This window comes from Melozone crissalis, unplaced genomic scaffold (genome assembly GCF_028551555.1).
Source record: "Melozone crissalis strain CALT ecotype California unplaced genomic scaffold, PUWL_Pcris_2 ptg000005l_1, whole genome shotgun sequence".
Taxonomy (NCBI): Eukaryota; Metazoa; Chordata; class Aves; order Passeriformes; family Passerellidae; genus Melozone; species Melozone crissalis.
Window position 1 is genome coordinate 29,447,898 of NW_026535783.1, and position 14,355 is coordinate 29,462,252.

A 14,355-nucleotide genomic window follows, 5' to 3' on the forward strand; every position below is an offset into this window, starting at 1 on the left:
CCGGGTCGCGCCGCGTCCCCCGCCCCGCCCCGCGGCCGCCGGGCGCAGGCGCGCGCGGCCGGTCCGTCAGGGCGCGGTGACGTGTCGGCGCCACCGCCCGGCCCGGGACGGGGCGGGGCGGGACCGGCGGTACCGACCCGGCCGCGGCCCCGCAGTCCCGCCATGTTCAACGTGGAGAGCCTGGAGCGCGCCGAGCTCGGCGAGAGCCTGCTCACCTGGGTGAGTGCGCGCTGCCCGCCCGCACCGAGTTGGGTTGCGGCTCAGGGCCGCGGCGCCGGGCGCCTCCCGCCGCGCCGCGGCTCCGTTCCGGTGATGGAGGCCCCGCGGCCCGCACCCCGGCCGGGCCGGGCCGGGCCAGGCCAGGCCAGGTCGCCGGAGCCCCGGCGGTCCGGCCTTGCTTTGTTTATGTCTTATCTTGGCGCATCGGGGGTGCCTGGGCAGGGCCGTGCTCCGCCTCAACGCTGCCCGTGCAGCGGGGGAACAAAGGCCCGGGGGGCCGGCGCGGGAGCGCCCCCAGGTGCGCCCGGGCTGGGCTGGCGAGCTGCAGGCCGGGGCTCGCGTCCCTCCTATGCCGTCGGTATGTCAGTACTCTGTTGTCCGTACCTGCCTGTCGCCCTCTGACTCGCAAGGCCGCCTTTCTGACCGGAAACTTGCATTTCCGCCTGTTTATTTTTCTCTGTTTTTTAAGCAGAGGTTAAGTCTCGAGAGACAGAATTCACCGATGAGGCCGAGGATTTTACAGTATCAGCCTAAGTGGTGATATATTTATTCCTGGAGGTGTTCAAGGCCAGGTTGGATGGGGCTCTGAGTAACCTGATCTAGCTGAAGGTGTCCCTGCTCATGGCAGGGACATTGAAACCAGATGATTTTCAAGGTTCTTTTCCAGGCCAAACCCTTTTATGGTTCTATGATCTTATGATAAAAATTACTTTATACTACTTTAATGTTTGTAGTTTTTCCCATAAATGTCTTTTGGTTATGCTGTCACTCAAAGAGCAGCCAAAGTATGGTGGACATTAAACCTGGCTTTGCAGCTACCTGTAGTCTGATCAATGACCGTAACACAGACGTGGAACTTAACTTTCTGTAGTAGCTGAGTTATAATTGGTCAGTTGTTTGAAACCTCTGGATTTTGGTTTGAGGCTGGTTTGGATTTTTTCCCTTCTATACTCAAAATTGCCAAGTAAATACCTAGAATATGAAACTCTGCAATACAACTGATTGTTAACTAGAAACAGAAATTTTCAGATATTTTTTTTCTATGAGAAGCCAGAGCTGACTGAAGCTCTGATGGTGATGAGTAAGTTCCTGGGGAATAACAGGTTAGATTTCTCAATGAAAGTCAGAAAGGATGAGCAAGGGAAATAATTTATTGTTAGAGGTGAGCACATGGCCTGGAAAGTATAGAAGATGACAATTTTGGGGAAGAGGTTTTCGGAGAAGTGCTTCACGTAGGTCTGCAATAAGTCACTGAGTTTCACTTTCCTTCACGTTCCTGCCAGCTTTTCCATATTTGTTATGAACAAGTGTTGGCCCCTTATTTTGCTTTGGGCTTTCCATGCTTTCTCTTTCAGGTGTGGGGAATAAAAATCCCAATATGAGTAAGTTGATACGTGTTCATACTGGCAAAGAAAAGTTGAGTGAGAAGCCCAGTCTTTATAATCTGCAGTCCTGAAGCTGTGCGTACCCCGTGCAGCCTGGTCCTGTCTGTAGAAATGGTCCACACACGTGCCTTTACACTTCTCAGATATTGAGCTAATGAGGAGACTAGCTGCATCTCTTTTGGTTAGCAGAAATAAATCATCTTAAACAGCATTTGAATGGATCAGCTTTATTCTGAGATGAATATATGAAGTTACAGGTTATTTTACAGTTTTGTCATTTATGTGGGAATGTGGCTTTGAAACAGATTCAGTAATAAAAAAATGAAGAAAGGTGACTTTATTCCAGCATACATGAAACTTGCAGAAGAGGCAGTGAAGTTTTTTGTTCCTCAGTGAAACTGACTGTGTATAAAGAAGATGCTTTTTTTTGTTTGGCTTTCTCTCAAGTCCCCTAATGATTCTTGGGAAACCGTTCATTTAGATAGGAGGGTAGAGCTGTCTTAATAACAGTGTATGCGCATCTGGGAAGGCCAGTCATTTCCCATTATGCCAGAGAAGCTGGCTGTTTAGAACTGGTTTAGCCTCCCAGGTTGCTTGCTTAACATTCATACAGAAGTACTTAAACTGATTTGTCTGTGTTTTGAATAGATAAGGATTTCTCCAAGTCTGAGAACCTGTTTGGCCTAGAATGACTGTTTGCTCAGATGGATATAGGGTGAGAAGAAAGTGTTCCTCCCTCTACCAACTAATGATTTTCATTAAGGAGAATATCACTTAGGCTTTTTATCCTACATACCTGTGATTTCTCTTCTGCTGTCTTTAAGCTGGAGCAAGCTGCCTACCTCTGAATATGTTTTGGTTTATTTTTTAATATTCTGCCAATATCCATTTTTGTTGTTAGGCTTTGGCTCTAGCTAACTTCTTGTTTATTTTTCACCTCTCTGACAATGCCATCAAATGGCTTCCTAAGTAATTTTTGTTCAGGATTTTAAACAGCTGGGTGAGTTTTGACTTAATACCACTTTAGCAGGTGACCGTGATATTGTTTTGAGACAGCCACAGTAGTGGCAACTTGAGGAAAACTGAACGAAGGACTGGAGTCCAAGTACTGGCCTCTCAAAACTGATATTTGCACTTTGGCAGTGTTAGCAACTTACTATAATTGTAGAATTGTTGCTCTACCAAAAATCTCCCACAAAACTCCCTTTTGAGACTATCCCACACACCATGGGATTGTTGTCCAAGATGCAGTTCAGCCAAGATAGTTTATAAAAATGCAGCTGTGAGGTAAACTGCAATAATACTAAAGTTGTTTCAATGTATCTAACAGAGATTGACAACTTCTTTTTCTGTTTAAAGTTAAGACTGGTTTATATATGAACACATTGGGTTTTGGTGTTTGGTTTGGGTTGTTTTTGTGTGTGTGTAGTGTCAGGAGCACTCTCAACTTAGATACATAGCTGAGGCATTTCATAAAATGTGGAGAGCTGCCAAACATGGCTGTGCCAATTACACTTTAATGTGTATGAAATCATTGTGATAGCTACAGGCTTTTGCTGTGTAACCTGAGAAGTTTTCTTTTCTAGCGTAGAACTAAGATATGATACTGAAAAGATTGCTTAGCATTGGTATGTAAACAAAGAGGCTGCTGTGAAGTGGTTGTAAGTAGTAAGTTGGTGTGGAGATGTCATAAACTTTCTTTCATTGTGATAAATATCTCTTATTTTAGTATGTGCTGCCTCCACCAAACTGCATCTTGCCTGCTTTCTTTCTTTTCCAACCCTCAAGGCCAAACAGAGTTTCTGTTAAAACTTTAGTGATAAGTGAGAACTTTCTGAACATTGCAAGTCTCCCGTTTCAGCATCCTCCACCTTTTAAGCACTTTGATTATTTATATTGACCTTTCTCTCTTTTTGGCTGAAAAATTTCCTCAGTACAGTGTATCTCTGTCTTCTGTGTCATGGCCTATCCCCAACTGTAAGGATTTTTCTGTAGTAGTATGAAGTATAGAGGCCAACTACCTGTGACCAACTACTGAAACAGAGTCCACAGGACGGCTGCTTGCAAATGCTTGATAGGCACTCTAGTCAAAGAGGAATTACTAGGGGAATCTACTGGGAAGGCTGTATTTCCTCGCCATCCAGTTATATTCTTTTTAGATTACACTATTATGCTGTTCTTGATCCTTGTGCATTTGCACTTTTAAGTAATTTTCTGTTTTCTTGTAGATGCCAAGATTGTAGGCAACTTGCTGTCCCTGTTTAAATTGTTTCTTCTTCCACTCCTTGGCCACTGACCACAAAGTTGTAGAGTTTCATTTACTTCTGATAATATAATTGCATCAACATGTCTTACCTCTTGAAAAAAAATATTTTAGGAGAGGTTGATTGTGCTGATGATGACAGGGAATCAAGAAAACTATTCTTTTGAACACAATGTATTGTTGTTCAGAGGGCAAAACCACTTGAGCTTGTCTGCAATTGTGGAATATGGCTTGAGGAACCTTGCAGCCCTTGCAACTAATATGAAAGACCAGTAAGCTGAACAACCTTTTTTTATATTTTATGACCTCTCACTAAGATAGTCAAGAATCTGTTGCTTCAGCTTTTAAAGGGATAGTTGTCTATGACTGTAATATTCTGCGTGTAACATTCATCATGTTTGAAGGAGCTGGAATGTCTAGCACCATTATTAGATGAGTGATTTTTTTTAACATATTGCTGAGAAGTCAGGCAGAAACAGGAATTTCTCTTCAAGATTATATTGAAGAGCAAGTGATGGAAGGCTGATTATATAGGAATATAATAATTAAAGGTAATAGGATATGGTTTGTATATGTTCCCTGCCATCGTCCCCCCAATTTTTAAGTCAGTCTGACTGAACAAAGAATCTGGAGGTGCTGGCATCATTCATCATGCATGCATTTTGACACTGTTAGGTTTTCATTCTTTGGGGCCTTGTCCCACATTCTGCTTTTTTTCCTGTTTTCTCCTTCCTGAAGAGCTGTTCTGTACAGTATATATTTACAGTAAGTTCTCTGAAGAAAAAAGACATTTCCATGGGATTTAGTATGTGCTCAATTTCAGCTTCCAATTCTGCCCCCTCATCTTTTGGTGAGGGGTTGTGAGATGTTGGTGGAAAAGAAACAGACTTTGCTGCTGGGAACTATGAACCTTAGAGAGTGTAAAGGAAACAAGTTTTCTGTTAGCTTGTTAATCTCAAAGTGGGAGGTGTGGAGAGAAATCTGTTTCTGTCTTCTCTGAAATACAGAATGTTTTAAAGAGATTAAGTTAAACTGTGAATTTTGCACAACTCTCTGTCTTAATTGTGATATTTTGGGGCTTGTAAACGTTGAGATTATCTTCTGTCCTTCTGCTCTTCATGGACGCTAGAAATCTTTGCTACAGTGTGTAGACATTCAAGTTGAGCCTTGGGTGTCTCCTCTCTCCCCTGCTACACAATTGCACTTTCTGCTCTCCCGTTTTGGCTGCCTCTTTTGCGTGGTCGTTTAGAAAGGTGTTTGCCTAAATTCACCTTATTAAGTGCCCCAGCTTCAGAACCTAAGTCTGGGGTTTTAAAATCAATTTAATTTGCAAGTCCTAGCGATTAATTAGAAAAAAAACCCCAAAACAACAGCGAGGTTATCTGTCACATGGCAACCAACAATAGCACAAGGCTACAGCAGGAATGCATGGTTGAAAGTGAGGGGAAGAGAGTAGTAGTGTCCTTGTGGCATTTCTTGCCAACAGCCTGGCAGGTCCTGCCATACAGGAAAGCGAGAAGGATTAACTCTTTCTTTAACCACTGGTAGTGGTTTCCTGCACTGCAGAGTATGCTTGTGTTGTTTTTCTGTCTGCATTTGCCATGCCTAACTTAGACCATTCACCCCTGTGAGTTCCTTAGTACTGCTCATTCAGAGCAGAGAACAAAGAGACAGCATGGAAAGGAGAAGGGTTTCAGTGAAGGGAAAATCTCTCTAAGGTTAAGGGTGGGGGAGTCCAGCCAGTGCTCTGCTCCTGCCTGTGTCAGGCAGAAGCTTCTGAATGGATACAAAGCTGGAGTTGTGTTTCAGTGGACTAGCTGGGGCCACAAAGGGATGGGATCTTTTCAAAGGGAGCACACAGGAAGTGGTACAGGTAGTGGAGCAAGTATTGCACAAGAAGATGCATTGTAAATCTGATGATAATGTGCTTTAGCCCTGGGATTCCTAGGGCTCTTTCATGCCATTAAGCTGCAAATTTCTTTGCAAAAGTGTGTCATGCTGTAAGTGTAATATTGCTTTGTATCCCTTGTGGACCTCCCATTTAAGCTGTCTCTCAAGGCAGCTAAGTTAAAATATTAAACAAGAAATGTGTATTGAACCGCATGGTTTATGCTTTGGGGACAACAGGTCAGGGAAATGAGCATCTGTAATTTATTCAGTGCAGTGTTGCTAAGTATTAAATGAATTATGACCTTTCTACATTTCAGGATTACGTAAGATGAATCTTTGAGTGAACTTGTTTGCTATGGCAGCAATGTATCCATAGTTTCACTTCAGTGTAGGAATAAGTAGAAATAAGTGTGTGATTAACTGCAACAGAATTTATGTGTGGGTTTTTTGTTTCTTGATTTATTTTTGTGTGTTTTTTGTGTGCATGTTTGGTTTTGACTTTATGAATTCTACTGCCCCATTTGTGGTTAGAAAAAAAGTCCAGCATGGCTTGATCCCTCTGGCAGGGGTAATGATTTAATTTTATGGTCAATGTCAGAAGATGGCTACCTGTTACATGATAGCTACTGCCTTTTTTTATGGAATTTGGTCAGCCTCTGAAAAATCTTATTCTGTACAAAATTCCATGAAGTTCAGGTAATTGCTTGTTGAAATATAAATAAAGAAAAGGAAAAGACTTAAACTGGGCAAGATATGCTAATTTTACAGATTACAGATACATCTGTTACCAGTCCTAGACCTCTTGTCAGAAATTTCTTAACCTGCTGAAAATTTAGTGCCAGCTTTTTCTTAATCCTATCTTTTAGCTGCTGAATCTTTCTTACTCATGTGATCCTGTGAAAGCCTGTGTTTCCCCACGGGTCAGAAAGTTTATGCAGATGGTATTTCAGTAGAACTTAGTGTTCTTGGATTCATCTTCTGTGCTTTTCAGGGAAGAGAGGTATTTCTCTCATCTGTCAATAGAGACTGTTTCTCATCTGTATTATAGGTGCAAAGTTTGGAACGATGGGCTTTAAATAGTTGTTCTTCTGTATTTTGCAAGGGGAAGGCTGTAATCTATTTTTTATTATTTGTTGGTTTGGCTTTGTTTATTTTTTTTTTTTGTTCTTTTTTGGGGGGGGTTGATTTGTTCTGATGTTTTTTTGTTTGTTTTCTTGTTTTGTTGTGTTGTAGTTTTTGTGGGGTTTTGTTTGGTTTTGTTTGGTTTTTGTTTGTTTAAGTAATGTTAGAAATATGTATACATTTCTGCAGTTTTTCTAGCTAGCCACTAGCCAAGAAGTAAACTGACTTTTCTTGGCCATGTACCCTTACAAAAATGCTGTATCTTGCTGCCTGGTACTTACTTTAGTCTGGATCTGTTTGGGCACATTTGCCTGATGTTGTTCAGATTTTACTAGCTTAGCCATCTTAATTCAGAATAGAAAGATTTTCACTCTTTCGTTCTTTGAGCGCTGTTCTGCTATTTTTATTGAACACATACTTTTACAGAAAAGTTTCATTATCCTTTGGTGAGACTTCAGGTGTCCCAGTTCTGTGGGCTGGATTACTATCTGGGCTTCTGTGAGTCAGAGTGCTGAAGGTAGAAGATATTCTACTTCTGTGTTCAATATGACATCATTATAAGTGTGTTATTTTGTCTCTTCTGGGCAGTAGAGATGGAAAAATTTGTACATTGGTTAGCAAAGGAAGCTACTGGTTCCTGGAAAGCCTACCATTTGTGTTTTGGATTGTTTTTTGGTTTTTTTCCCCCAAAAAAGAAAAGAAGATGCTTCTAGTCTTAAAGGCACTTTTGAAGCTTTCTAAAATTCATTGGTGCTTGGTGCAGTGTGAATGTATGTATCCCATAAATGTGGGTCTATTGATTTAATGTTTGGCAATTTTGCACTTTATTAGTGGCTTTTATTTTGAAAAGAGAAAGCATTTGCTGATACATATTACTTTTAAATAAAATGTGATTAAACAGACGAAGGCTTGAAAAGAACTGTTGGTTTATGTTGCTGTTTTAGGCCTTCTTTTATGTATTATATATCTTCATTTTATCTTCATTACAAATGCTGTTTAGAATTCTTTTTCATCAGTTGGCTCATCTGGCTTTCAACTGAAAGTATGTATTCCTGAAAACAGGAATACATTAATTTTTACCACAGGAGTGGGTAGGTTAGATTGTGTTTTCATTAATGTTTCTGAAATGGTTAAACCAAAAACCATTCAGACTTGAGACTCTGTTCAGTGTATCTTAATAATATCTTAATAATTTCTCATACTTGAAGACATCAGTTAGCAGCAATTTAGTGGCAATGCCAAGACAGTGCGGTAGTAGCTGGTTTTTGCTGTCATGGCTCTCTGGCTCTCTTATCTCTTAAATCCTTTAGTAAGTAAGCTTTAGTTAAGCTGTGTCTTCTGCTTTCTGCACTGTGTTTCTGCAAATGAAATATTTAATAACTGAAAAAGCATCATTTTGAATAAATACTTTGGTTGAGATATTTCATGGCTTTGGCCTATTCAGATATTTGGGTTTAAACACAATATACATAAAATGAGAGGCAAATTAATAAAAAAATAATATTCAAATTCTTCCCTAGAAGAATCCCCATCCTGAACAGTAATGTTAAAACCTTGTCATTTCATTGTTGGGCTAATTGAGTAGCTAACATTACAGCTGGATCACAAGTAACTTTTGAGATTGTAGTAATGAAAGTCTGACAACCTGAAAATCAGTGGAAACATTCACAAATTCATATCTTGGAATAAAGCTGCTGCTTGTTAGAGAATCTGTTTCCCCATTGTTTGTTTCACGCAGTCTGCTGTTACCTTGGAAAGCATGAAAAAACAACTTATGCCATGACCATGCAGGCAGAAGATTGCAGTGCTATGAACTGTGAGGAGAAAAATGGGCAAAGAAACCCTCAAGTTATCGAAAAGGACAAGATATGCTTTTAGGATGAAAATCCGCTTCTAATTTGAAAAGACTGTCTTAATACAAGAATTTTACATCTGAGGAAAAACAACTGTGTGTATCAATTATCTCACTGCTGTGCGGAGAATTATTCTGGTTTCCTCCAGGCAATGAAGCTGAGTAATGTTTTAGTGAGATTCTTGCAGATCTTGTGGGTAATACAGGATACAGGATTAATGTGCAAGGACAGAATTGTCCAACTCACCTTATTCGTCTCTGCCAATGTGCTCATTGCATCCAACTAGTGAAGCTGGTTCCTTTCGTGTCTCCTTTCGCAGCCACTTCTCCCTGTCTTGTCTCTGTGATTTGTTTCTTCTGTACTAGCGTGGCATTGTTCATGGCTCTGCATAGCAACCAGCTGTAAGCTTGCATGGTCAGTTCCACAGATATAGGGGAATAGTGGATGAATAATTCTAAATTGGTGGTGCCATGGCTAAATCCTTGTTGGGAATTAAGGATCATACAATTTACTCATTCTGCCACTGATTCCCCTGCGGAAGTGGAAGAAGAGGGATGGAAAAGAAAAGGTAAACCTTGCAGGTTGACATAAGAAAAATTTAATCATTGAAATAAAACAACACAACAACAACAATAATAATAGGCTAGACATAACATAAATACAGAATAGTTCCAATAATTAATATAACATAGTACTAAATATGCTAATAAAAACAATAATAATAATTGTTAATAATACTTATAATGGTAAGGAGAGGGAAAGAGAGTGGCAAAACCTGACACAAACAAGCAGGTTGGTCAGAATCTGTGGACTTATGCTCAGTTTGTCCCCCACTCGTGACTGAGGAGTGCTTTGCCTGGATAAATTGGAAACTGGATGTTGCTGTTTGTTGTGTTTGGGCTTAAGGTAACCAGTCACACAGAGTTTTATCTGCTAAGAACCACTAATAAGAATTTCAGGTATTATTCCAAAAGAATATTTAAGAGGTTTGTTATGTAACTCCATCATTAATAGAAACCAAGCCATGTATATAATCACTGTGCAAAGAGCAAGTCTTTCATTATCCCTTAATGTTGAGAAGGAAAAGGTCATTGAGAATGTTTTTTTTCTTTGAGGTAGAATTAGTTTGCTTTGTTTGGTTTTTTACTTTTTTCTTTTTCTCATTAAGTTTCATGGGATGCTGGATTCCCCATTATGTTTTTATCCTGGTTTTCACCTAATGTCTTTGACAACTGAGTGTTTGTCCAGTTCACTGACCTTCATATCAAAAGTATTTTTCATAAAATACATTTTTGCATCCTATCCCTAGTAGCTAACAAATCCTAACTAGTCATATATGTAACCAGGAATTCTTAACTCAAATTTTCTAAGATATTGTCTTCCTGAAGCAATTATTTAGTCCCCAGTGATAACGTCCTTTGCATTGTAACAGTAACCTGTTAATTCTTATTCTAAGGTTTTTATAAAATTTGACTCTTTGTATCCATGTGGATCAGAGATCTGGATTAATATTCAGTAAAATTAATACTTTTTCTCTCGTTGCAGGATAGTTGATGGAAAGTATGAAGGCCTTTTAGACCTAGTGATTAAGTCAAGTGGCTGAGGTTTTTCCCTTTAGCCCTTTCTTTTCCTCTGAGTCTTATGTGATAGGATCATAGTATAGTTTGTGTTGTAAGGGTCCTTTAAATGTCATGTAGTCCAACCTTACCCTGCCCCTTCCCCCGGCTTTGAGCAGGAATGTCTTCAACTAGATCAGGTTGTACAGAGCCTAGCCCAGCCTTACTGGGGATAGGGCATCTACCACTTGTCTGATCCAGTGTTTCACCACCCTCATCATAGAATAATTCTTCCTTATCTACTCTGAATCTATGATTTTTCAATTTAAAACAGTTACTGCTTTTCTGTTTGCTACAGGGCCGATTTAAAAGTCTGCCCTCATCTTCCCTTAGAGTACTGAAAGGCCACAGTGAGGTTTCACTGAAGCCTTCTCTTCTCGAGGCTGAACAACCCCAACTCTCCCAGCCTTTCATCATAGGAAGAAAGTCCTGCTCAGGGCCTGCTCAAACTTGTCTGTATCTTCCTTGTACGAAGGACCCTAGAGCTCGCCGTAGTACTAAGAGTCATGGGGTCTCATGAGAGAGTAGTAGAGGGTAAAAATCACCTTTAACCTGCTGACTATGCATATTTCTGACTAATGTTCAGCCTCACCCACCAGCACCCCCAACTCCTTCTTGGCAGGGCTGCTCTCAATCTGTTCTTCCCCCAGCCTGTGTTGGTAGGGGAGGTTGCCCCAGCTCAGATGCAGCACTTGGCCTTGATCTTCATGAGATTCATGTGTGCCCACAGACATGACATACAGGCTCTGTACAGCAGTTCAGGAAATGGGGAAAAAGCCCCAGTAATCATAACAGCAAACAGAAATTATTTTTCAGTGTTGTGGAACTAATGATGAGAACTGCATTGTGAGCACTGAAGAGGTAGGAGCAGAGGAGCAGCTGGTGCAGGAAGGGAGAGTAGTCTTCCAGGAGGAGACGCATCACAATGCACAGGAAGAGCACTGTTTTAACAGCTGTTACTGAATAGCTGTTTAGAGGCACGCACACACAATTTGCTTGTCTCAATAGCTGGAACTCTGTGTCTTGCCACATTCTTATCATTTGCCACATTCTTATAATTTTCTCCCTTCTGGAAAGTGAATTCTTACTTTCCCTAGAGGGAAAGTGAACATATTGCCTTACTGAAGTTTAGCATATTGTAGAAATGGCAATGGTATAGGAGTTTAACTTTGATGTAAATTTGAAAAGCTATTTTGTGTAAAGTTTTTTGAAGGAAATTTGTAGTTTTCATATCTCTGAAGGATATGAAAAGTATATAGTTCTTTATTTTTTAAGATTTGTGTAAATGTTTTGCAGTATAAATTTGGCACAATTGAAAACTAAATTTATAGTTTTTTTAACTAAAACTAAATATAAAAAATAAGTAAACTAAATGTAAAATTAAATTTCACTTATTATGAAATTTAAATGTTTATACAGATAAAAGACACATTAGTTTCTTTCTTTTCTTTGATGTCTAACTATGAGAAACATTATTTTCCTCCATGGAAATTTTACATGTATGTCTATGGGAGGAAGAAAGAGTTTAGACAGGTTAACTGAACCTTAATGGTAGTTTAGACCTTTTTTCTATGTAAAGTGTTAGGGAAGTATGATGATAAAATTATACACAAAATAACAGAAAATGTGCATCCTTTTCCTCTGTGTTTTGGAAATAGACTTGCTTATCTTTGACTTGCTCATCTTTCAGTGTAGTGATATCATCTACATACCCTTTTATTATATCAAGTTACAAAATAAATCTAAAACACCCTGGTTAGTTTGCACTCTGTAAATCTTAATTATGTTGCTTTTGCTTGTTTGAAAAGAATATTTAACCTTGTCTACTTCTGGAAAACTGTAACAGTAGTAGTTCTTAAGGGATTTTTTGATTTGAGTCTTGTGCAGCAAAATTATTTCAATTTTCATTATTTAAATGTATAATACACAAAATTAGAAGAAAAGTTTTCATTGTCTGTGCTTGATAATTTTATCTTTTTAGCATCTTAAACTTCTTCAAGCATAAGTATCCACAATGTTTTTGCAGATCTTATTGTTGTAGCTCTAAACTATTATATATTGTTTAATATTTTGCTGAATTGGGGACTCAGAGTTGTCTCTGTATTCCTTCAACATTGTTGCCACAAATCAGAAACAACTGGTAAATTCAGTTTTCTGGCAAAATAGTAATTCAGTGTTGTATCCTGTTATGTTGTGCTTTCATGCGTGGGTTTTTTTCCTCACCCACCCACTCTGATTTTCATCTAGTGTCCTGACAACCTATGATGGCTTCTTGATTTCTGGAGAGGCAGCTGTGGGGTTTTTTCAGGTAGTTCAGACCATGCTGTAAGAAAATCTGAATCAGAAGTGCAGAAGTCACTTTTGTCTGTCTTATATGCCACTCAGTAATTTATTAATGTACTTTTGGAACATGGAGACATCATTCATTATTACTGTCTGGTCACAGTTGACCAGGAAACATGCTCTGAGAGCTCAATTTTTGACTCTTCATTCATATAATGGCTTTTTTTTCCTACTTGAGTGTTAGTTTTTTTCTCCAGAATACAGGGGAAAAAAGAAAAATTCACCTAGGTGCCTGTACTCCAAATTAATGTTAAATGGCATTGCTAGAATGTCTGCATTACTAATTGTACCTTACATGACCTAGAGTCCTTATACCAAAGGTATAATAATATACTCTTCCAAAGGTGTAAGGAGAATCTGGCTGGTGTGCACTTGATTTTCTGAGAGCCTTCTCAGAGGAAGACCTCCAGAATTTCCCACTGAAACATGAATTGTCTTTTATTGTAATACACACATATAAAGGGTATTTATTGGGAAATGACTAACAACTATTACTCTTCCAAATGCCACTAAAGCATGAATGGTTGCACATTATGTTCAGAAAAAAAATGATTGATTGTATGTAACATTTATGCACTCTGAAACTGCAAGTGCTTTTGTAGACTGCTTTATCCCTTGTGCATATGAAAAAATTTGCTTTCTACAAATAAGCCCAAGTTTCCTGTAGGAGGAGGATAGTAGCAGAGAGCACTAGACAGATACCCTCCAAATAGTACCGTAAAAATTGTTGCAAACTCATTCACATCATTTAAAAATAATGTTATTTTAAAGTAAATTATCAAGTAACTTAAACCAGTTGAAAAGATTGTCCTGAAGTGGACTGATTCTTCTCATCAAGAGAGCAGGGAAGAAAAGAGCTTTGTGCGGACTGTGGTGCATGTTACTGGTGTTAGTACATTAGCGTGAAATATTCAGAATTCTAGTAGTGTATAGAGCAATCAGGGTTTAGCAATATTGTGTTCTTCCCTTCCATCTGATAGTAGGGATTAATCGAGTTTGGAATATGTATATCAATCTACATTTCATCTTGTCATTGTGGGGAGCTGAGCATTCTGTGGGATCACTGTTCCTTTTAAAACTTGAGTTTATTTTGTTGATTGAGAGGGTGCGCTTGAATTGTACAAGATTATATGGAAGTACTTAAATGCACTGATGACTTTCGGTAAGTAGAAAATGCAGTAGAAAGTTTGCCTTTTGGAGAATGTAATACTGGTTTTTGTAGCAGTTTATTGAGAAAACAAGGATAAGAAAACAAGATGTTTGTATCTTTGACTATTAAATATAAAGCTTTTTAAAACAAACATGTATGCTAAATATGTGGAGTTTATTATTTTTGCTATTTGATAGTATTTTTTTTCAAACCTTTGAAAATTCCTTTACATTGAAGGAAATAAGGATAACTTTTTCCTTTCTCACATAGATCCAGACATTTAATGTTGAGGCACCATGCCAGACCGTGGAAGATTTAACGAGTGGGGTTGTGATGGCCCAGGTTCTTCAAAAAATGTAAGTAATTGTTTGCTTAATGAATTAAATACAGAGGTTTTTTATATCTGTACATTTTTGTGTATTTACATGTGTTTTACCTTGGCTGATATTCCCTAAGGATGTGGCTCACATGGTACTTTAAAGTGGAACATGACTAATGATTTTTTCCTCTGTAG

General features: G+C 39.1%; 1 protein-coding gene across 4 annotated transcripts in view; it reads left to right on the forward strand.

Moving 5' to 3' along the window:
• The first annotated feature begins 119 nt into the window (after positions 1-119).
• The window catches only part of HOOK3 (hook microtubule tethering protein 3), an 85,747-nt gene continuing 71,511 nt past the window's right edge, over positions 120-14,355 (forward strand). For all 4 annotated transcript variants that reach the window (XM_054289998.1, XM_054290001.1, XM_054290011.1 and 1 more), the window contains exons 1-2: positions 120-219; positions 14,112-14,197. In XM_054289998.1, the coding sequence (XP_054145973.1) occupies positions 163-219; positions 14,112-14,197 (143 nt within the window). In that variant the 5' untranslated portion in view covers positions 120-162. The remainder of the gene's footprint in view (positions 220-14,111; positions 14,198-14,355) is intronic.